Here is a 24,886-nt window from a genome sequence, read left to right as displayed (position 1 = left end):
TGGCTGGCTCAAGGTATTTCCTGGACACATTCCAAGCTGGCACCTGAGAACAGCTTGCAGGCAGCACCCTTTGCAAGGAAAATCATTTCGGTGCCAGAAGCTCCGTCCTCCCTGTCAAGGCTGAAGAAGTAGGATGGGGATTAAGAATTAGCTTGGCCTCTCGTAGTAGAGTGGGAAGAAATGTTGTTACCAATTCACGAAGACAGATAAGAAAACAACTGCTCTTCTTACACAATATTTTTGGGACTCAGCGATACATGCGCAGCCCTAAAGTGTTATGTCCTCATCATGTCCTCCATCACAGAGAAATCAGGGTCACTGCAGGAATTAACTGAAGGGGTCTGGTGCTGGAAATGCCCTACAGATCAAGAAGTGCTCCACAAAATCAAACTTTTGTATGTGACGCAGCATGAACTCTCAGGTCCAAAAAAATAAAACAACCTGTCCTTTGTGTTACAATAACAGTTATTCTTCTTTCTCTTTCTTAGTGCACACATATTTTATATGTGCACTGCCCTTTTAACTGCAAATACTGAGCAGTTCTCAGAGGACAATGTCTGGAAAGGTTTCCTCCTATTGCCAGAAGAAACAAAAGTCTTATATGAGAGATATTGGCTGGGGGGAGAGAAGGGGGTTGGTTTTGGATTGGGTTCTGAACATCTTTTCTCTCCCCTCCTCCCACTCCCTTTTTCTTCTCTGATTCACAAGGAAACCACAAAGCAAACTCAAGACTGAATGAGACTTGTTTTTGTGAATGTTCTGGCTTTCTTTTAGGACATTCACTTCCACCCCCACTAGTCTAAATCTCCTCCATTTATACCAGCCCAATAAATTCAGCAAACTTCCACAAGTGTAAACATAACCAAAATCTGGCCTGGTATTTAATTACCATCACAGAAGCCACTGGGAGTTACATTGATATAAAAAGGCACATTTTAATGCTTTCGTTTGGTCCAGTGTTGTTTAATTTGATTTAACTAACTTTTCAAACTCTTTAAACACACTGACCTTTGTGTGAGGACAGACTTAGATGACCAAAAGCCCAGTTACTCAGTGCTTTTTGTTGCACAGTACATGCAGTGCATCCCTCTGCCTCTCCAGATACCTATTCTGAAAGGCAATAGCCAGACACCTATGCAACCCTCCACTTCCCTATGTTGCCATCACCACGTCATCAGAAGGTTCTACTCTCTTTCGGTGCAAAATCCAGCAGAACTAGCTAAAATTACCTTTGTCATTGTTTTTACAAGATATTTTATATACTTCAGCCTGTGTCTACTCAATATTGGGATTTAAGGGATTTTTTAAAATTTCACAAGCCACCCATGTATTTTCATAGGCACTTAAGCGTCATTAAAATTCTAGCCTCGGATCACCAGCTCTAAAATAAGATTAATTCCCTATCTAACAAAGAATTATAGGAAGAGCTCTGTTAATGCTTATTTACAAGGTCTGGATAATACAGCGATGCACTAATCTGACAGGAAAGGCTGAAGAAACTTCTGAAAAGCACTGGATATAACTGGTGTGTTTCAACAAATGCTTCCTTTCCCTGTGAAACAGGTTTTCCAGCTCAGGGCTGAGTAGGAGTGATTAGACATCAAAGGCTTTGCTTATGCAATCGCTAGGGCCAAGAGCTAACTCACTGCACTGCAGCCTGGGATGGCACAGAATTTGTGAAGTGTTACATTAAATGATTTGCTGCCTGGGAGTTTTCTGGAGAAAAAAGTATTTTCTGAAAGAATGCCTTGGCATTGGGAAGTGCTGATTTATCAGAGTGAAACATTTCATGGGACAGTGTTGAGACTGGGAATATTCCATTCTGGAAGGAAAAGATGGGCCAGTATGTTCTGCTTCCACCACTTTGAAGCTGAGCTCCTTTGACTTCTAAGTTTCACAATAAGATCTGAACCCGGCTGGAAATGGAATGACAATTTTCAAATTAAAAATTACTTTGGAATTTCATATCACAGGAGTTTCTCTGATCAATTCTTCAGCCCATTCCATTTCTGAAATAAAAATTGGAAAAAAAATGTTCCTGCAAACCTGCACTCCTAGCTCCTTACACAGCTCCAAAGAACGCCCAGCCCTGCCCTGTGAATTGGCTTCGCACTGCAGATTAACCTGTCGCACAAATGGGGCTAATGACTGATTTCTGTAATAAGAACTGGCAAGCATAAGAAAGATTTCACACCCTTCCTCCCATGAATGGGAAAGAAGCATTCAATTAGGAACACTGCCTGTTTCTTAATGATTTCCTTTGTGTGCACAGTTATTAATATCTTTACATGACTAGTCAACCCATGGGCTATGTTTTTCTGTACTCATTTTGGCTACTACTTACTGCTTACAAAATACATACAGAAGCCACACCCATAGAAAAATAAGGAAAGAAAAGGACGCTATTGTTGGCATTACTTGCAGTAGCAACTGCATTCTCCAAGCATACTGAAACTCCTGTATATTTGATTTTATACAGTGCCACAGAAAGAGACTGTTACACCTCCAGTGAGTTTAAGTAAATACTGCTGGTAAAAAGCAACAGAAGTAAAGAGAGGCACGAGAGAGGTAACGTGACCCAAGGAAGTCAAAACAGAAGGTCAACACCCAAACCAAGAATAGAATTGATCTGCCTGATCCCTCATTCAGTACTTCACACTGCCTGTCAGATAAATATAACTCAAAACCTCTGTTAAAAAAATGAAAGGTAATCATCAAAAGCAAGCTGGAAGTAATACGTCTTCCAACAAGACTGGAAGTTGGGAAGAAAGCCAGATGTTCTCAAGCCTGCAGCTGGTCCATAACGGACCCGACAATAAGCATGCACACAGTGTGGTGAAACGGTTCAGGCAATGCTGAAAAGCCCATTCCCTGTCCACCTTACACCTAGCACATCTGGATTTTGGCCTTTAAGTAAGAATACAAGAGAAGAGGAGAAAAGCCAAAGGTGGGAGGAATTGTCAACCCCTCTGTAAAGTCAGATGATAGCACTGCATTGTCCTCGTTTTGGAAATGAGATAGCAATTAACTACATGCTTGCAAGTCCTTGTTGACCACTGAGCTCTCTTCTCTGCCCATATAGTAACAACTGGAGCCAAACCACTCCAGATGTTGGCACTAATCCTGCGGACATGGGCTCCCAGTTCACTGTGTGCCACATCCTGGCCCACTTCAATGAAAGGATGTCATCCCTGGCAGAGCAGCTGCCTCCTTCGGACTGACTCCCCAAGCAGCAAGTCCAGAGCACCTCTAAGATGCTCTGCACAGCCACTCACCTTCTCCCATCAGAGAGAACCTCGTAAGTGGAGAGGCAGTGGGCAGAGTAATGCTCTTTATATCAGCCATGATTGATGTGAACGTCTCTGTCCACTGGAATGGAGATTCAACTGCTTCTGATTGAATTAATGAAGGCCTCATTTGCTTTGGGATGCAGGACTGCTGCCTATCAGTACATTGTTTAAAAAGGCTTTTTCTTCCGCACATAAGCATTTCTGTTCCAAAAATTCCATTAGAGACTCACACAGCAGATCAACGAAGGAAATATTTTACCATGTGCCTTGTTCAAAGAGAGAGAGTATAACTACGCACTGAGTTAAATAAAACCACATCTGCGTGCAGCTAATACAAGCTGCTGGAAAGATGTACCTACAAGCTGGATATCCACCTGTAGGGCTAACCATGATGGCCATCCGACAGCGATCCGCAGGCTAACCACACGCCAGGCCAAGGATGCTGTTCAGACACAGCTACCCGCCACACTTCTGGGCTGTACTTAGCATGGCGAGTGGTCGCAAGGGAAGAGTTTATGGCTTCTAATAGCAGGCAGGTTGTGTTTAGAGACTCTGACCCATGGACAGCTCATCGAGAAGTCTATGAAGTCCCCTCTTTGCAAGAATTCCCCACGCTTGCCCAAAAGGCAGAGAGCCCAAGGGGTCTGACAGACAGAGGTATGCAACAGTGGAATTCTTGTCAGCGTCCTCCCCATAGCTGACATCCTCTCACTGCAAAGGGAAGATGAGAATGCAGAGCCCTGAATGAGATGTCCTGGAAAGAAGCAGGCCAAGGAGATAGAGTTCACATGGGGAGGAGTGCCTGGTTTTGATTTGAGGCTGAGTCAAGGCCAAGCCACAGCCCTGGATTCTCGATCACTGAGATCACACAAGCCTGACTTGGAAAACAACTGACAAAATCTCCTCAGAACTGGTGACTGTGACACACCAACCAACCCAAAAGGCACTAAATTCAGCCTTCCACCCAACCCAGAACCAAAGGGGCTTTGACCTGGCAGCTCGTATCCTGAACCATCTTATGGGCTAATGCTCGAACAGGACTTTGCCTCCATCCCAGACACAGGGATGATCCAACAGCACTACAAAGACACCACATGTTCCTGGAGGATATGCAGGAATAACACACAGTATCCTGGTTTCTGTACTCTTTATCTTCACATTTCTAAGGCTCTCTTTGTGTGCAGTGACTAGTTTATTCTCAGATCTGCAGCAGAAGGGAAGGTTCACTCTGCGTGCTTGCCAAGCCTTAACCATGGCCTTTGCTCAATTTTGTGGAGAGTTTCTACATATTCAGATTATCTAAAATAAAAATCATCTGGAGTAAGAAATAGATGGCTGCTCTTTGCATTTGATAGCACCCACGTCTATGCTATTGCTAAATGGGAACAATGGCTGCAATGATTTCTGCCCGGTCTGTAGCTCACTGTGCTTTCAGCACTTCAGCAAGGCAGCCAATCTCTGGCCTGTCACCACAAGGTAGCTCTGATCCTTCCTAAAGCTTTGCTATCAGCCTGCAAACCTCCACAGAAACCAAGACCTGTTGCTACTAATCTCTGTTTCCCTTTCTGCTCAGAAGTGACAAAGTGGAACGCAACTCCTGCCTCACATTCCTCCAAGCCCACAGGAAACCATTAATCAGAAGAAAAGCAAAACATCCAGATAGAGCTTACAAAAGGCCAAACGCTAGGATGGGCCAAGGGGCTGGGGAAAGGGAACAGGGAACCAGTAAAACCAGCCATAAGGTGAGCACTGACCCGCACCTCCACCTTGGCTGGGAGAGGTCCTGCTCCAAAGAATGGAGGGAAATTGAGGGTCAGGGCAACTAAAAGTCTTTCCCTCTTTCAAGAGAATACATATATACACGTATATCTATATTCTTCATTTCCTTCCAGACCCGGCATTGTCTCTTTTGTAATTAAATAATTAAAAATCTTTTATCAGGAGAGGGTTAAACCTCCCCAGGTGTCACCCCGGGCAGAGCTCTCAGCTGGATCTGCTGTACCTCATGACCCTGCTAGGAGCCAGGCCACCAGCAGGGGGGAAGGCTGGCTGTGGGGTGGGAGAAGAAGCTGAGAAGAGTTTCTGTTTGGAGGGAAGTGAGCAAGTAGTGCTTGGTCTGTGAGGTGCTACCTTTGTTTGGCTCTTGAAGTCTACGGTTTGGAGTGCCCCGAAGCGACCTTGCAAGGCCAGTGTGACCTGCTTGGCCACGAGAGCACGGCTGTCATTGGCCTCTAAGAAACCAAACCTGCTCGTTCGCACTCCTCCTGAGAGCTCGGACGGCACAGGGAACTGCGGTTGCTTCAGTTTTGCTTTGCAAAGAGTCTGTTACAGCTCTGCATCCTCAGCGTGATCAACCCGGTCTGCAGGCAGGTAGTGGGAGGTGAATTGCCTGGCTTTGTGATAGGACCTGCTCTAACCTTCCTCACACCAACCCTGAGGACTCTGGTTTAGGCTGAAGCCAACCAGTTCTCTGTGGTTGAACGCAGCAAGGATCTGCTTCATTTAGAGGTGACTTGTCATTCTGGTCAAAATGGCTGAGATTTACTCTGGCCCAGATAAATCTATTTATAGTAGGTGTTATGCTAATTCCATACACCAGTCTGATCTACTTGTACTCACTGGAGCAATAATGCTTTCTGCTACCTGTTCTTTTTAACTACTTTTGTGCAGCCAGCAACCATTTTGTTCTCAGATCATTAGCTCTTACTATAAGGTAGATGTGTACTTCCCCTTGCTTCCCTTTCCAGCGAACCATAGAGTACTCCATTTCCTGCTGCCCAGCCGATCTCCTCCCTGTGGAAATTGCTGGCTCAATCCGAGATCTACACTGTGTTTTGAATAAGTGGGAGAAACCTAGGTCAAAACAGATTATGCAAGTAATTTTAAAGCCACTCACATTTAAGTCACTTAAAAAAAAAAATTGAATTGCTTTTATTACCTTATCTGAGGATCATGTTATGTTTTGTAAAGAGTAATTCATTTACTGACACTCTTGTGAACTAAGGAGTGTGGAGGGGATTCTACTCATCATTAAAATGCATCTATCTTTGGGATAAACTATACCAATTGCTTAATGGAGAAATGGCAACAGAAGAGCTGTTTTTAGTGGTTTGAGTCTCCTATTTTTATTCCAGGATAATGGAATAAGCTGTATTTCTAATCTTGACTAAAATCTCTCTACAGATGGCTATACGCATGATGCAGATGTGGAAGGCCGTGCCAATGCTTTTTGATCCTGAGAGCACGAGAGAGTTTTCTCCAGTAAAAAACTGAGGTAGAACAGCAGAAGCTTGGATGATGTGAGTGACACTGAAATGATCCTGAGATGCCGGGTCCTCATCTCGGCCCTCGTTGTTTCATTCTCATTTGTTTTTTTCAAAGGCTCCACTGAAAAATTTCTTCTCCTTTTTTGAGTCCAATGATTGCTCAAACACTTGAACTTGTCACCAAATCTATCAGCTTCACTTCCTTCCCTGCTGCAGAACTACAAGTAGCAAGCAGACTCAACTCTTCACTCCTTATAAAGCCCCAAGGGCAGTACAGTTAGAGACTGCTGGCTTGTCTTGCTGCAAGGTGGGGTCTGGATTACTAGTTAGCTAAGAGCAAGCTAGTACAGCCAGCAAGTGACATCAGCTTGCTGTTCTGCTGTTAAGAGCAGTCAGAGGTGGTCTCAGCACAGCTTTTGAATGCTGCAAGGACCTCCAAGTAGATAAACCATTAAAATAGGGAAAGTACATCAAGACATGAAAAATAGATTGCCCAAACTGATTTTTCACTAGTACATGAATACAGAGGTTTTCCTGATATTTGGTGGTCTATTCTCTCATGTTTTTCATGGAGGCTAGATGTAGGTATACAACCCCTAAAACCGCTTCCAGTATGTTTTCTCATGGGTGAAGAGATTCTGTGCCTAAACTTAGCTTAGCTCTAGCTTTGGTAATAGTGTTCATAACATTTTGCACGTTGTTTTGCACAGCTACAGAAATATCCAAGTCTTTGTCTGAAACATGCTAAATGTCAGTTTATGGCTCTCATCCTTCTACTGAGAGGCTGGAGGTGTATGTTTAGACAGAGTTTTGAAGCAAGATGAATAAGACTTCATGTTTTGGTTGCATGGTGTTCCATTGACTTTAAATCAGTACATTAATATTTAGCAAAAATTGACACCTCTCTTCAGGAGACATACAATGACAGATATGGCTTTTATGCACTCTGCTATACATACACAAGTACAGGCTTTTTCCAGTATTGCTTAATAATTTGGAATTTATTAAAGTATTTGAGTTTACCAAGTACTCTTCTCATACACTGAATTCTCCATCACTACTATCTGATAGCTAGTCTGAGCTCCTGTAGAATCAAGGCACTAAGCAACCTGATCTAGTTGGACCTGCTTTGAGAAGGGCATTGGATTAGGTGACCTCCAGAGGTCTCTTCCAACCTAAATTACTCTAGGATTTAGTGGCTTAAAGATGAAATCTTTCCTTAGCTCTGTTAATACACTCCTTATGTAATGTATCTCATGATAACAGGTTTCCCCCAGCTTCTCTTTTGTAACCCACAGCCAAATGTTCAAGGAGACAACAGCATCTTGAGCATCTGGATCTCTCACCATCCAACCCTGATTGATCTGCAGATCATAATGTGCATAGAAAGCAGAGAGAAAATGCTATACAGAAGGCAGTTTATTTCACCACTCATCATTCTAGCCTAGGGGGGAAATTCTGACAGAAGGTGCAGCAAACTATTTCCTACTTCTGCTCATAGTACTTGAGAAGCTTCTCAAATCTTGAGAGAAAAGGGAAGCAACCCAACAATCTCATAGTACTGTTAATCTTCCAAGACTGCTGTTTCAGTGTGTGTGGAAAGGAAAATCCCGTTAGAAAACTGACTTGGTGAGAATAGGTAGATGAGGTCAGGAAATAGTGTTGAACTAGACTGCTTCCCTAGGGTAGTGTCTCTTCTCTAAACAGCCTTTTTGGTGGTTTGAGCCCAGCAGTATGCAGATGTCTGTGCAAACTCTGGTAAAACCAGTAAGGAACATCAACCTCTCGGGGATTCTACAGTCTGACTGACAGTAAATCAGACAGTTGACTTTAAAAAGGCACCATCCTAAGGGCCAGAGCAGTCAGGACTACCGATTTCTTGTTCAACGCCATTCTTGTGCCCTTCAGTTCACTGAAAGTCATTTTTCAGCTAAAACACTGAGCTGAGCACCTCAGAGTGATGGATTCTCCATGCAGACCGTTTCACAGGCCAGCCATGCGCACTAATGCTGATGAACTGGCACAGCACCTGACAAAGATCATCTGGTAACTACCCCACAGCAACTTCCATCTTCAGCTCATCAGAGCATAGCACTGTTTCTGCTGATAGCTAATAATTTGTCTGGTTATCAAACTGAATGGATCTCTACCTTCCTTTCTGTTCTGAATACTTGCTTTGCAGAAGAAGGACACAGCTGCAGGCTTCAAACTCTTTGGTTCCATGTGCAGTACATCTTAGCACCACATCTCTGAAACTTTGAGAAAAGTCCAGGAAGAGATACAGGTTTCTGCATCTGAAATCTGCACAGACAACTGCACTCCTGCAGTTCAGTATTCTCCAGGCCTCTCCTAGCATCACTCTGTGCAGTTCAGTTCCTGGAATGTCACTCAGAAGAAGGATGAAAGAGAGGGCTTTGAGTTCTGGAGAAGAAAATATCTTCCAGAGACTCATCATGAGCAAACTAGATGAGGCAGCAGGCACCACAACACACCTGGCAGTCCAACTGCACTGTGCAGTCAGAAGATGACTTCTCCTGAACCAAACTTCTGGCTCTTGCCAGAACCTGGGCCTGCTCTGTCTCCCACAGAGAGAGGTAACTTGCCTTATTTGACCCTCTCGAGCTAGTTCATCTATCTGACAAGTTCCACAAACAGGACTCCAGTGAGACACAAGCCCAGAAACAGGCACGCTAATGACCAAACACTCTCCACCCTCAAGACTTCATCCGGTGGGCCATTTGCACTTTCCCATGAGTGATACTTTTTCTTTCCTACACACTTTGATCAAGCTTGCTAAGCGACTTTAGAGCATAGGTTGTCTTCTCATCAGAAGGCATCTCCCTTCCTGGGTTGCAAGGATTGAGCTTTTGCAGTGGCAATAGGGAAACTGCACAGCAAAGACTGAATACAGGAATATTCTTTCCTGAGCTGAAGAAAGAAACATTATGTGGGCATGCGACTCCTCAGATGACATTTGTTTACTTTCTTTTACAAGCAAAATGGATTTATCAAAAAACTTGTATCAAACAGTTCTGTCTTCTCCCCAAGTGAACTCAGCGGCATCCGTTTACCAACAGGGCTGGACAAGTTCCAGCAGGCTTTGTGGAGACTTCCCCTAGCCCATAGTTTAGCTCAGTCCACCCTCCCCCAGCAGGGATCTCCTTCAGCACTAAATGCTCCTTGTTTCTTTTTTCTCTCCCTCCCCTGGGCCTTGGCTCAGAACTGGAGCTCCCCAACCTCTATGCTCCCTTTGTCTCTGTCTGAAAGGCTTTTCCTGTGTCGTGTCCTGCCAAACACAGCAAAGGTCTTGCCCTCTCTGGCAGAAGTGCTGAAAGTGCTGACAGACCCGGGGGCAATAAGGGAGGGTCCTTGCCCCTTCCTTTGCCCTGGGAGAGTAGGGTGTTGCTTTGCACCCTCCCAGAGGTGCCAGATATTTTTTGCTGTGTCCCAGTGCCACGAAACAACTGGTTTTTTTCCTGCAGAGTACCAATACCAGTAAGTAATGCAACACTTTCCTAAAGGATGAGAGTTTATGGTTGTGCAACTTCAGCTGGTGCCGCATGGAAGCTTGCTGGGGGAAATATGAATAAGTGTCCTAGACACTACTCATCCCTTGCCCTTACTTATTACTCTCAAGGGTTGGGTATGGTGCCATTTTTCTAGCTCTGACTTCCTTTTACACCTCTCCAGAGGGAACAGAACTGTTGTGATGTGTCTGGGGTTGGGGAATTAATTCTCATATAAAGGATTAGTGTCTCAGTCATCAAGCTTTGGAAAAGGACATTCTTTTGAGTGCAGCTAGCAGGACTTTTACCAGCTACAGATTGCTTATCTGCTCTCTGTGGCCATATGATGGACTGTCACATCCCTTTGAGCTAGTAGATCATCCTTGCAGGATGAACCTTACCATCCTGCCGCATACCTGATGTTGTCTTGGACCCTGCTCTGGAGATAGGATGGTTAGGCTAACTTACAAGGAGGAAATTCCCAAACTCAAACAGCCAAAATGTTGGGGGTAGAGGGAATCATTGGGCAGGAAACGGGGGCCAGTGCTGCTTGGAGTAAAAATTAATACATCCTCTGTACTGAATGATGTGGCCCAGGCAAGGGAGAATAAAGTTGGTATTGTAGTAACTGGGCCTCAGCAGCAGAAAAAGAATTGTAGCACAAAGTCAAGGGTCGGAACAACAGGGTTCAGCCCTGTAGGATTTACCGATATTCACTCTCCATACTGAAAATTTGGCTAGAAACCTCCACTTCTTGATTTCTTGGCATCTCATACATCTCATCTCAACCCACACAGTTCAGAACTGCAGGTAAAAGAGAAGTATGAAGTACTAAACTATGAATAATTGTGGTGAACACAAGCAAAGATTGAAGTCCATGAGGCTAGATGGTATAGCATTTTGACTTCTGAGAGAAGTCTTTTCCCATCCCAACAACATATACAGCTTGGAGTTTTCCAGTGTCTCAGTCCTGTTTACTAGTCTGGCATTGTCCCATAGCTTTATGCATTATCTCTGAATTCAGATGAGTCAGTAGTACGTCAAGAGCTTGCGTTATTCCAAACTCCTAAACTCAAGCCGGCAGAACTGGTTTTATTACACTCTTTGAATACTTAGGGCAGGCGTCTTTCTACAAACATCAGCTTGCTGCCTTCCCTTCCTCCAACCTTCAGGTAGGCTGTTTGCAAATCTGAGAGCACCATCTGAAGTGCCAGCCTGCAGATGGGGCAAGCAAGAAAAGCCAGGAAGTGGGAAGAGAAATGTGTGGGAAGTGGGGGAACAGAAGCGTGTGGGAAGTGTGGGGTGGGGAAGGGGAAGGAAGGGGAAGGAAGGGGAGGGAAGGGGAGGGGAGGGGAGGGGAGGGAAAGGGAAGGGAAGGGAAGGGAAGGGAAGGGAAGGGAAGGGAAGGGAAGGGAAGGGAAGGGAAGGGAAGGGAAGGGAAGGGAAGGGAAGGGAAGGGAAGGGAAGGGAAGGGAAGGGAAGGGAAGGGAAGGGAAGGGAAGGGAAGGGAAGGGAAGGGAAGGGAAGGGAAGGGAAGGGAAGGGAAGGGAAGGGAAGGGAAGGGAAGGGAAGGGAAGGGAAGGGAAAAGGGGCCTCCTGCTATGTCAGTGCTATCACAGTGGCTGTTTCCTACATCCTGGGGTGAGGTCACGGTGCGGGGACAAATCCATACTTCCTGCCAAAAACTGGGTTTATCAGAAAGAACAAAGGGGTGATATTCTGAAAAGAAACTGAGCTGTGGGAAACAGCATTGTTTCACTGAGCTAGAATGGAGCAGGAACAACGGACATGCTTAAATAGCTGTTCTTCAAAGTAGTCATGGAGATTTCTGCATTACCACAACACTGCAAATGTAGCAGGACCATACTGATGTTTAAGCTGCTATTCTTCTCAAGTGCATGGGCATAAAATGGCCTCAAAGCAAGCCACAAGTGTGTATACTTGCATAACCTAACTTTTCTTTGTCATAGGAGTACAGATAAATCTCCTTTAGCTGCTCCCTATGTCCATGGAGATACTTTACTGTAGCTATATATGTGGACCATGTCAGTAAAATCTAAACACGTAGTATACTCTATTTTTAGCCCAATGGTCAGAGATTTAGCAGACAAAACCATATGTCAGTCTCCTCTATGTACTGTTAAATAAAGACTGGCACAGCTGCTTGGATGCTGAGGAAGGACTATAAGCTACATGTCTGTATCTCTGCGCATCTGAATGCATGTACATGAGGGCTATACAGCTAAATTTTATGCCCATATAGTATTCTCTTACCTTATCAACAGGCAGATGTATCCAACCATTGGAAACACTGCATGTGCACATGTGCATTTACACGCATGTTCACACATGCTCTTTCTGTTAGCAGTGGCATTTAATGAAGAGTATGGAAATTATTAAGCCCTGCCGTAGTGTGATGAAGCAGACTGGGTATGCAGAGAACGGATTATCTCACTCTCTGATATTATATAATCTGTTTAGACTGTGCCACTTTATGCTTATTTAAGGAATGAATGAGCACTTCACTCCGGGATGTGCCACCCATGAGTTCTGACATCATCCCTTTAATCCACTGTAATGAATATACTGCTTTGCTTTTTAGCCATTCCCTCGCTATATCCAGTAAAAGTTCTGTACTAGAATGATTACTCTCAGAGACTATGTACGTGTGTGTGTTATTCCACAGTGAATTAAGTGATGGCTAACTATATCACAGCAACAGAATGTTCTCCACCTCCCTCAAGAAGAGTCCTGGCACATAGGCAAAGTAAACTTCTGCAGATAAGGTGAAACAAGGCAAGAGCATAACGTGTGTGTGGGCATACTCTGCTGTAAATGTACCACACTGCATGTGGTTAACCTTTTATTTGGTGGATTGATATGGGCTGTTGAGAACACACAACTTTTCCACTATTTTTTTCTGGTCCTTTCTTCCTTCCTGTAAATCAAAGACTCTGAACTGAATTCTCTTCTTTACAAAATGAGGGGAGACAGAGGAGACAGCAACACGCAAAAATAAAAAGATCTGTAGATGCACTGCTTTAAAACAAACCCTCTCCAGTAAGACAAAACATGTAGCCCACCAAGGCAAAAGAATGGAACATTCTGCCAGGAGGTTTGTGTAGGGGCAATTATCTTGCCTCATCTTCTTCTTTTGGGAGCAGTGGCTGTGAGGAGTAAAAAGCTCCTGCACCAACACGTGTGGCTTACTCAGTACTTCTCTGACCTGTGTCGGTATTGTCCCACCTAGTTTGTCAGGGCAGATACACACATGCCTAGGCTCTGTTCATGTGCACGGGACTGGTGGCAGAGCCAGCTTCCTCACCACCAAGCATGTGCCGAAGAAACACATAAAGACTAAGAAACACGTAAAGACTAAGCCTTCTAGAGGAATGGAGTGTCCAGCATACCCTGTCCTCTTTTCATTTGTTGCAACAGAAGTAGAAACAGTTCTCCCTTTCTTCCAGCAACTCTCACGATGGGCAGAACCTTAAGCATGATGCTTTTCCCTTGCTGGTACATCGCCAGCCACGATGGATGTTGTGACTGCAGTGTGGGCAGCTGCTTCTGGGCTGAGGGCCAGCCTGGCTGCAGCTAGGCATGGATGCAGCGGAGTTGCAGGAAATCAGCCTCCACCCTCCTCACAGTCCACAGGAGTCATTGTTCATTATCTTAGTTCTGCTCCCTATCCTATGGGGTTCTACAGAGGGGGACGCTGGCCACTTACATTCTAGCTACTGTGGGCTGGTAGCAGAGACACGATTCACCTCCACGCAGCCTAGAAGATACACACATCTCCCTGGGGCTGCAGTTAAGCCACATAGTCCATCCCCCTCGCCTGGGCCTGAGGCGTACAGCTGCCCAGTGCTCCAACATCCTCCACGTAGGGAATTCTGCAGCTCAAATTCCTTGTCTCATCCATTCCAAGACCTTAACAAGGCAGGCTCTGCAATGTCTCGCAGAAGATAAAGTGGCAATTAGAAGCTACTGGCAGGTAAAAATCTCAACCTTCCATACTGGCCACGATGCCTGCTTCCCCCTCTCCTCCCCATCTGCAATTGCTGGTCAAAGAGGGAACAAATTCTGCTCTTAGTTCCTCTTCCTTTCCCCACAGGAAAAGTTAGCATGGCATCATGTTAGCACAGAGCTGAATCTACCTTTTTTTTTCACTTCCTTTCCTCCACCCTCACTTTTAAAGCAAGCTTTACATTAGACCAGAACCACATTAATTATGGGAAGAGCTAACAATCTGTGTGTGTAACAAACGCTTGGGAAATAGCAGTCAGGAATGGCTGTAAATGTTTGAAATCAGAATACAGCCCTGATGTAAAGCAGAACTGCAAGCAAACAAGCAGCAAGCACTGTTGGCTCCAGAGAAACATTCTGTCCTGTCCCCAAAACTCAACCAAACTTGGTTGCAAGTCTGTTTCTAGGGCTCTTTTCTTTATCCCAGATAACTGAACTTACAAAGCTAGCAGTAGCCTGTTTTTTTAAGCAAAGCCAGTGCTTAGGAAGCCAAAAAAACTCATGGTTCCACTGGCCTTCCTGCTGCAAAAAAATTAATACTGTGGCTGAAATTTCATAGTGTTATGAAACCAGGTTTTAAATGGACCATCGCCATTTCAGAAAGCTTGAGATTCCAAAGCTCTTGTGCTTGATTTTCATTCATCCCACCCATCCCTGCTCTTCTACTGCTCCTTTGGAACAAAGCAGTTTAGGATGCTTAGACTTGAGGCTTTATGGGGTTGTTTCATGTAGCTTTTAGGTGCAGGAATTAACATAAATCTATTCTGCAATGGCTAGAGGAAACTACTAGGTGGCGGGGAAACTGGCTCTCTCCCCAGCCCCATGTATCTGAACCGGGGCTAGGCATGCGTGCTTACCCTGACAAACTATGTCAGACAGGACAGACACAGCCTAGAGACAGCTGCATCCAGACCCAAAGTCGCTCTTGTAGCTCTGATTACAGGTCTCAGCCTTCATGCTGTTCCTAACCTCAAATAATCCAGCGCACACACTTTCCATCCTGAGTTCACCTGTTACCCTCTTAAGACCTAATACCAAACTGAAAGCCTTCAGCCTCCTTATATCCACTCCATGACTTGAACAGGGTCTCTCAACTCACTGTACCTGTGTTAGTAACCCCAGGATATGTGCCCTACAAATCAGAAAATACTGTTTCACTGGAGAAAGGGACTTGCAAGATCCCCCAGCATGTATTTAACTAACTCAGGAGTTGTAGTGGAATTTACAATGCCCTGATCTGTGCACTAGCAAGTGAGACAGAGCTTTATTCCTTATCCAGTGATTACAGGCCAAAGCTGAACGCCCTACTGACAGTGCGAAACTTTGCAAAAGCACCAAGATTAATAGAGGCTATGTCACTGATAACACTGATAACGTGCAACAAGCTCCCATCTCAGGATGTCTGGCACAGGGAAGGCCAGCCAGAGAAAGCTGCCAGACACCCAGTCCAAGCTCCTCCAGGCAAAGGATTCTCCATCATGCTGTTGCATCCTTTCTCCCTCAGTAGACTGGAGAGCAGCCTTGATGATGCCACTGAGACCAACAAAACCCAGCCTGACTCCAGGAGTCGGCACTGCCTTCCTGTCTCCGGGAGGCATAACGAAATGAAGGTAAACAGATGGCTTCTCTCACACGGGCTGGAAGAGGTCCCTGGTGAGTGTGGTAGCAGTACGGTTGCACTCCCTTCTAGCCCTCCTCCCCTCAGAGCCCAGTGCTGGAATGCCATACTTTCCTACCTAAAGGGATCACCAGAAATAATTAATCAATCAGTGATGATGGCATCATGTTAATGAAGGTGCTTTGTCATCACAAACATTAATTATTTCACAGGCTCTTGACTCAGATACAGTGTGACCCTTCTATCCTGTCCCTCTTCCTAGCAAAGGAAAATGAAACAGGAGCTGTTGAAATGAATAAAATGGACTTTCCTCAGTCACACCATCGCCCAGTGCCAAAGCAAGCAGTGGCCCTCAGCCCCTGGACTCCCCATTCTCCACTCTAGCTAGCAGAGAGCCTGGGTTCCCTTCAGATGAAGGCTCAACACCATCATTTCCCATCACCACAAAACTGGCTTTGTGGCACCTTTCCAGCTTCCTGAGCTTCAGCAGTGTGAGTGACAACAGACTCTGACTTATCCCTAGAATGCAAAGCTCGCTGGCTTTGCAGTAACACACATTTCAACAGGAGCCTGTCTAGAGTCCACATGAATGAGGTTATGCCAAATAATGTTTCATTGACCTCTTATCCTACGTGCTTACTTGGCCATGCTGCAGTCCTTCGAGGACCGGGGTTGGAATCCAGAGGCACTGCATGGTGCCAAGACAACCAACAAAGCACAATTATCAAGACATGTGGCATTCTCTGAGGAGGAATGGATGACCCTCCCACAGATAATTTCAATAGCAGAGATAAGCTAGCATCAGCATCTCTCAGCCGCCTTACCTCTGGGCCTAATTACCCTCTTCCACCACAGGGTTATTGCTCTTTTGATTTTTTCCCTTTTAGCAAGCTTTGTCATCAAACTTCAACCCTCTTACATTCTTTATTACAGTTAGAAAACTAGCAGCTAGCAAAATCCTAATCTTGGCTTTCTCAGTGGCTTTTGGCCATCCTAACAGGACAAAGCTTACAGTTCCTTGTGGTGTTGCCCTCTGGAAGGCTTTGAGGGAACGCAGTCCAGACTTACACCCTTAGCATGTGACAGCCTGAGTTTTACTCTTTGCGAAACTTTTCCTGCAAAAATCCTTCAGGTTGAACAGCTTTCTCCTTACACTTATCTCAGGGCAACCAGAAGGAGAGCCATAGAGAGAGCAAAATGGCAGAAGACTATCACTGACAGATGATTTTCATCTCTGCGTAGCCACATACATCCCAGCCAGCAGAAAGACAACAGAGAGGAACAGCTACTGAAAATGAAGGCAAGCAACTTCCAACTCAGAAACTCATCTGCTAGACAACTAGAAACATTTCAAAGTTTGCAGATGTTCTTACAGGGTAGATACTATTACAAAGCAAGGTGTGTTATGGGAGTGTTATTCTGGTAACAAAGTCAATTGTCAAATTACGAAATATCACAGTTTCCTTTGTCTGTGTGCTACACCATGAAACTTACGAGCGATAGCTCCCTTGAGCAGCCTGAGAGATTGTATTTCAGAGTTTAATATCCACTGCAAACTCACAGCTTCTAAGTCCAGGCAGTTTTATCTTGGGGGAAAAAAAAATATTAAAAAAATCTCTTCTGATTTGGAGAGTTGTGATGGATCAGTGGGGTTTTAGCTTCTGAACCTTGGCCCTTTGGGATACCCTACTTATGCAGTTCACAATTCAAAGTTACTAAGGAAACTGCTTGCCAAAAATTTGGCATAAAATACCATTTATGAAACCAAGCCAGAGATCTCAAGTCAGTTGTCACCCAGTCAGTTCTCTCATACCGAGGGATTTTCCCTGACTACACATTGAATAAATGCCTTCAGATCTTCCCACAGTAATGCAGGCTGAAGGACTGCAGCTTTTTCCTGAGTACTTCAGGATTCACATAGTTTTGATGACAGGGAACCTCAGATTAAGGGAATTCTGCTTCCATATGCTTCTGTGATACCACCTATGGTGGAAAAAAACCCTGTGCCACGTGAGGGTCCTGCTGTGACCTGCTGTGAATGGGATTCACCCGAAACAAGAGCAGCTGAAATGTCATGCAGCCTCGATGGCAAAGGAGGGCCCTTGGGGTGGAGCTGTCACAGCTACAGTCTCGGTCTGGCACATCAGGCACAAACCGCCACAAATACGTATGTGGGGGGTGAAGCCAACCTGATAGATTAGAGATGGACCCCACCATACACCGTGCCCCAGTACAACCCCAGGAAAGGCCAGATTTGATTCTGTATTACTGACTTGGGGTCACTTTAAAGTGATGCTGAAAAAGGGAGGCTGGAAGCCAGGAGAGGAAACAAAAGCCTCACTGCCTTTGGACAGCACCACACCGATGTACAGATATTTAGGGGCTGGATGGACAGGACGGACTGCTGTAACTGGGAGAGCATCTCATGGCTGGTACTGTGAGAGGAAGTAACTCTATAGTGACATCTTTGCTTTGACTTCTTCCTTTACATACTTCAGACCCTTTGACTTTAGAACTGCAATGATAAAGAGAGAAGAAATAGAATAAACAGATAAAGACGGGTATTATGATTGATACAGATAATATCACGCTGCTTTTGTGATAATATCTTCTCTCTCGTGCAGCTAAACCAGCAGGTGATGGCAACTGTACTCAGTAGTCTCTGATTCAAAAGGAAGCTCTCTGTGTAGGCGTATCTTCACGCAACTGCAATCAGTATCGGGGATCTTGCTTACATAAGGAGACTTGTGTAACAAAACCCAATTTCAAATCAATGCATGTGCTCGTTTTGTTAAACCGATTTAGTTAAACAGGTGAAAATTCTTTCTTTGGCCATTCTGGGTGTTTTAGATTTGCTTTTAAGTAACTTAAGCTAATAAGTTTGGCTTATCTCAAACAGCACATCAATGGCGTGCAGTGTCAATCGACACAAATCACACAGAAGCCACTGAAGTTTTTTTCTGCAGAGACCTTCACTAACACACATTCACACAGCATGTACGCATTAAAACTGGTTATGCTAGCTTTAAACTTGTCTAATTCAATCTGTTATCAGACTTAGCCAGATCAGTTTGACTAAGGGTTTTAATGCTTCCCATTCTGTTTGAAACACCCGAGTAAGAGTTAGAAAATATTTTCTAAATGTACTTGTTTTTCCACTTCCTCTTCCTCTGGCAAATGACAATTTTTTTTTTTCCTTGCATCTTTCATGGAGCTAAAATTACACTCCTGCAATTTTCTCTGCCTAATGAGAGCCACGCTAACGTGCAGACAGTGCTGCACACTGCTAGAACAAACGTCTCTGCCTGTGTCCCTGGGTCACTGCTTGATGACAGTGCTGCTCCAGGGAGTCCTGTGAGGTTCTAACTGCTGCCTCACCGCCAGCCAAGAGGCTGCAAGGCATGGGGGAGGCGAAGAAAGACTGGCACCCCTCAGATCTGGGCACCTACGTGGTCTTGTGTAGCCCACGCCTCAGTTGCAGGTCTGCCTTTCCTGCTAAGCAGCACAGAGGTCCCTCGGTGGCCGGGGGCTGGGATGTATCTGGAGGGATGCTGTTAGCTGTCTGTCCCCTTAGGTCACAGTACCTGTAAGGGCTCCCCCTGAGAGATTCTGGCATCTGAGTCACTGTGCTACAGTCAGAGCACAGCACCTCCTGGCTCACCCCACTGACACGCAGCCCACGCTGCAGTGGGTAACCCTGACCTCACGACAAGTCTGATTAATAAGGTTAGTTAATAGCAACAACAACTACAATAGCAATGCTAGTTAAGGAAATAACCACTTATTTCCCTCCCTCGTGGGAATTACCACAGAGGCATCTGGGGTTTTCTGTGACCCACAGAGTGCTACAGCCAGGTCCAACCTCTGCAATTTGTTTCTACTCTTCCCTTGTCTTCATGACTGCTCCTAGAGTGAATTTACACCCCGAATGAGTAACGATACCCCTACCCATCCCTTAGCACCAAGCGAATCTTCCCTGAGCGAGGAGGGAATGAAGGTAGGGGGTAAGCTGTGGGAGCTGGCAGTATGCCCCAGGACTTCCATTTTGCAAGAATGAGCCAAATGTACTCATCTCATACTGTTGCTTAACAAATCTGCAAGGGGAAGAGCAGGAATGGGTTCTTCTTTGCATCACGCCAGACCACTGCCTTCCGTGACTGAGTGGAACAAGTCAGAAATGTATTCCTAGATTTCCCAGACTACTGCTAGTTAAACAGAGGCTCTGCACATCAGAGAGATGAAAGCTGCAATATCTATTGGGGTTGCAGTCAAATGTGCTAGAACTGGTCTTTCAAGGTAATTATACTTGTTTACTGGAATTGAATATACACGTCTCTACAAGATGCCTTACAGAAATAAGGCTTATCTACCAATCTAAAGATCTATACACATTTAAGTAACATTTTTTTTTTAAATAAAAGTTTTCTCTGTAGGAACTGGTCCCTATAAAGTAGGAAGCAATGATGGATTGAGCGTATATTGAGTATTGATTTGGAGTGTTTTGACATGTAATTGGATTTGATTGCTGAAGTAGACTAGTTTGGTAGCCTTTTGATGTGATGTTTAACACAGGGTTTGTTTATGCCCGTGCAATGGGTTTTTTTCTCCCTCTGTATAACAAACAGAAAACAATTTGATAATCTCGAAGGCTCACTTAAGGAGAATGAGCCAATTGTAAAACATGGCACAACCCTTTGCTGGGAAGTGCAAAGGGGCTCTGTGCAGCAGTGGGTGCCAGCAGGAAAGGGAGGGTGATTCCTAGCCAAGGGACTGGTATGGGAAATCTGGATTAAATTTTTGCCTCTTCCACAGATGTTTCCTATGACAAATGACTTTATCTATTGCTGTCTCAGTCTACGTTGAGAAAGTGGATTATATTGTCCTTCTCTCACCACATTTTTATCTATATTTTTGTATATAGTTTAGCTTGTATGGCATTCTACCTTTTTTATAGTTGTAAGATTTTAGGGTCATGTTAGTAAGCATCTCTACCACACACTATGGAAGAAGTCCTGCCCCTCACAGGCAACTAAGGATTCTCTTGTATTACAGACAAGTAACAGAAGAACTAAAGAGTTGGGATGAAGAAAAGTATACAAGGAGGCTAAAACCTGTACTCTTTGAGAAAGTCTGAATAATTCTATTCTGGTTTGGGGGTTTTTTTTGCTATAGGCTTGCTAATGTCAGTATTTTTTCAGTGTTTGAGGTGTTCATAGTTTACATATTCCCCTGCCACCTATATTTCAGCCCTCCTGAAATACACAGGCTTACTTCTCTAGTCTAATCTCTTGTTCTCCCTGTAACAGGCAGACTGTGTCTGGCCATTTGGGAAATAGTTCATAATTCCATGCTTAAATAACTGGCTTTTGATAAAGGTCCAACACAGTGCTCTGAGAGCTGTTTTGTTTGTATGGATGGAGCAGACAGAGCAGAACGATGTTGCCTGCATACTAAGAAACTTGGCCTGAAGCCCACACACACCAAAGGCAAAATAAATAAATAAACATATCAATCAATCTTGACGTCACCAGGAAAAGGGTCACTGCCATGTGGAACGAGACATCTGGACAGTGAAGTCACAGCTCTGGAAGGATGCCACTGAACAGTTCACATGCTCTGCAGCACAATAGGATAAAATGACAGTCAGAAGAGAAAAAAAGGGGGGGCGGATAAATTCTAATTGATGCCAAGTGAGCAGAGGTTTAAAGAAGCAGCTTCATACCTTCTGCAAACCTGTCCATGCATCTAACTTTTTCCAGATGAAAAACTCCCATGATTCCAATGCCAACCAGGCACACAAATAGGACCAGCCTGTCATCTCACATGACACTGTCCATTACACTTTCTGAACCAGCTCTGGAACACGAAAGAGCAGGGTCTTAGCAGGCAACTAAAATTAAAACGCATGGAGGAGGACCCTTTCCACAGCCCTACATATTCCCGTGTGCCGGGATAACGAAGATGCATGTGCCCAGGTATCTGCGTTACCTGCAGCTGTACACAACCACACACCCATTCACAAAATGACAATTGTTCAGAGCAGCCACAGCAACAGACCACTGCAGCCTTTCCTACCAACCCTGCCTTCCAAGAAATTCTTTTTAAATGCACTTAAAAGGAAAATGCAAACCGTTCCACTTAATAAACAAAAAGGGTTTGAGATGAAGCGACAAGAAATGCCTCCAGGGAAGGAGAGACCCCTTATAACTCCTTACCCTGTTCACACAGCCAACCAACTTGCTTCTGCAGGCTATTGTCTTTCTTTCCCTCTGTCCCCATCCAGGCAGAGTGTTGAAAGCAGCAGGAGATTGTTTGCTATGGGAGCCCTGATCTTCCTTATTTTATAGCATCAGGACACCCTAGCCCGTCCGGACACCTAGCCAAGGATGCTCCGGGCACAATGGAGCATCTGTACCCAGAAAGCGGAGGCTCCTCTCCAGCCCTGGGCATTTCTGCAACGGCCTGATCTAAATGCAGCACAGCCAAGACGGAGTCTTTGTTGTCATAGCCCGGATTCCTTCAAGACGGCTAAAAAAAAAAAAAAATCCACCCTCCGAGAGATGGGAATGTGCACGGAAAATGACTGTATTCCTTCGCGCTGGCTCTTGGGGCCGTTTAAATCAGCACCGTCCAGCCGGTCCCCGTGTACCCCGTTACCGAAGGGATCCGGCGCTGGCTGCTGCCTGCTACAATTAATAATTTTTCATTTGCAAAGCGCCCGAACCGAGCGGGGCAACGGGGCGAGGATGCAGCGCACGGGGAAAGGAGCGGGGGGGGGGTGGCTAACGCCTGCGGGCCGGGGCTCGCCGGGGCCGGCTCCCCGCTCCCCACAGCACCCGCGGCCGCCCCGGCCCCACCGCGGCCCGGCGGAGCGCTCAGCTGGCGCCCCCCTCGTCCCCCGCCGCCTTAAAGCGATGAACGCTGCCCCGCGCCGGGGGGTTTCGCTTACCGGAACCGGGGCGAATCCTTGATGCACTCCTCGAACTCCACCGTCATCCTGCCGGCTCGGCCCGCGGAGCGCGATCAGCGGAGGAAGCGCATCGCCCGCCGGCGGCCACGGACGCGCGAGCGCCCGCCCCAACCACCCCCCCACCCCCTCCCCGCCGCCGCCGCCGCCGCCCCGCCGCAGCGAAGGGCCCGGCTGGCCCCGGGGCGCGGAACCGCCCGCGGGATGAAGCGGAGCGAAGGGCCGCTGCGGTCTGGTTCCGCGGGTCCCCGTCCCCGTCCCGGGGCGGCGGTGAGGTCTGGACCCCCGCAGGCTGCCGGTGGGGCGGGGAAACGCGGGTCCCGCTGCCCGCCGGGGCTTTCTCCTCAGTGTGAGGTTGGCGGAAGACACGCGTGGCCCTGTTTGAGGCGTGGGTTTGGGGGCTGAGCCGGCTGGGACAGTGGCCACCGCCTCGGCCACCAGCTCAGGCAATGCCTGCGGGTGAGCCAAGAGCTGGAGGTGCAGCCGGTCACCGGCGGGTAGGACCGCCACCGGGGTGTGGGCACGGCAGGAGAAAATCAGACTGTCCAGGACGCGCCGTGCGATTCCATACCGGCGGTGTCAAAAGGATTGGCATCAATCCTGTTAACTACGTAATCTAGTTTTTAATTTTCTGTCGGCAGTGGATTTGCGGCTGCCCGTCAGCCATCCGTAAATCTGCAGGAACTCCTCTGAAGCCAGTGTAATCATGCGAGGGAGGAAGACATCTGGGCTTGTGGGTCCAGCTGAACAGATCACATTTGCTGCAGGACATAGCAGTGTAATGTGGCATGGATAAACGAGGCTAATTACAGTGGGCTTAGTTCTGATCCTCCACCCATCGAGCACCACAAACAGAAGAACAGTATAAACCTCATCATTCACTGCAAGTTTTAATGAGTTAAAGACTCAGAGAGGATCCTGAATGTAAATCTCCACATTTTAAGACAATGCATCCTGTGTCATAAGGACCTAAACTAAAACCAGGAGTCAGACAAACACTAAGGCCAGGGACATCTGAATCCATGGGAAAATGTCACAATGAGGCCTTACCTCAGCCGTGGACAGAACTGTGATGAAATGAGATGAAATAAGATGTTTGGTGCCATTTCCAAACACAAACTACGGCTGAGGTTCAGCTCTAGGCCAGGCTCCTGTTTCCATCTGAGTTCCCAGACCTGCTTGATTTGTCAGGCACAGTCAAGGGTAGCTGTGTGTGAGCAAAAGTCTGACTTATTTAACACAATTATCAGACGCTGGGGGGTTCTGAAGAAGGCAGGAAAAGGAATTAGCCCTGCTGATTGCCTCAGCCCAGGAGAAGGGGCAAGGTGACCTCTTGTGGCCTCTGCTTTATGTGGTTTCATAAAGGTCAAATCAATACAATTTTTATTCTCTTTGGTTCTCCCAGCACAGATGAAAGTGTGTGGATGTTTCTGCCTGCGTGTGTATGTACAAGCTCAGGGATTAGAAATTACCATCCTCTTTAAAGCTGAGATTCATCACTTTCATTATAATACAGTCTGGATGCCATTGTGCGAGTTGAAAGCTGGTTGGATTTTTCCATTCAAAACAGATCTCAGATTTGTATGAGGGGGCCAGGGATTTTTCTGTTGCTCTCCCTGTTTTGCTAATTAGTTGGGCGATTGTTTATACCAGTTTTAGGCTAGCCATTGTACATACAGACATTGCCGTTCAGTATTTTAGCAAGATGGATAAAGGTTTTAAAATACATAGTCATGAAGAACATCTGCAGCCTTTGTTTATTATCATTATCTTCACCTATTTTTGTCCCTGTAGCTGTTATTTATCCTCAGCAAAAGGCAGCCTGCACACATCTTTTCATAGCCAGGCTGAAATAGATGAAGAGAGGCTCGCCCGAAATGCCTGTGGTGTTTTTTTGCAGCGACTTTGACGTGGCTATCGGCAGAGTCAGGAGCAGTTTCACGCGGGGTAGGTTGGGAACATCAGAGCCTCTGAGTCAACGGTCCCAAACTCACAAGTAACCCTAACGCAGGCAAAGGTAGTGTGGAGAGCCACTCGCTGTGGTGAATACTGTGCTCTGGCCTTCACCCTGTAAACTTCTGGCCTCATAAACCATTTTTTTTCTGTGGGAGTTACATTCCTGCTCTGGCACTTTGATTCTTAATTTTTTGACGTGCTGATCTGATTCGGGGGCAACCGAAGCCCCCAGAACTGCGCTAGGAATAGCCCGAGGG

At 45.9% G+C, this 24,886-nt stretch overlaps 1 protein-coding gene across 4 annotated transcripts in view; it reads right to left on the bottom strand.

Annotated features, from left to right (window-relative positions):
• Nucleotides 1-23,101, bottom strand: part of ACAP3 (ArfGAP with coiled-coil, ankyrin repeat and PH domains 3) — a 99,956-nt gene extending 76,855 nt beyond the window's left edge. For 2 of the 4 annotated variants that reach the window (XM_074848034.1, XM_074848032.1), the window contains exon 1: nucleotides 22,656-23,100. In XM_074848034.1, coding sequence (XP_074704135.1) covers nucleotides 22,656-22,702 — 47 coding nt within the window. In that variant the 5' untranslated portion in view covers nucleotides 22,703-23,100. Of the gene's footprint in view, nucleotides 1-22,655 lie in introns of all 4 variants that reach the window. The other 2 variants (XM_074848031.1, XM_074848033.1) reach the window with 2 other exon arrangements.
• Nucleotides 23,102-24,886: the final 1,785 nt, after the last annotated feature.

The sequence above is a fragment of the Strix aluco genome, chromosome 22, assembly GCF_031877795.1.
Source record: "Strix aluco isolate bStrAlu1 chromosome 22, bStrAlu1.hap1, whole genome shotgun sequence".
Classification (NCBI taxonomy): domain Eukaryota; kingdom Metazoa; phylum Chordata; class Aves; order Strigiformes; family Strigidae; genus Strix; species Strix aluco.
Note: the sequence above shows the minus strand (reverse complement) of the source record. Positions and strands in the feature narration are given on the sequence as shown.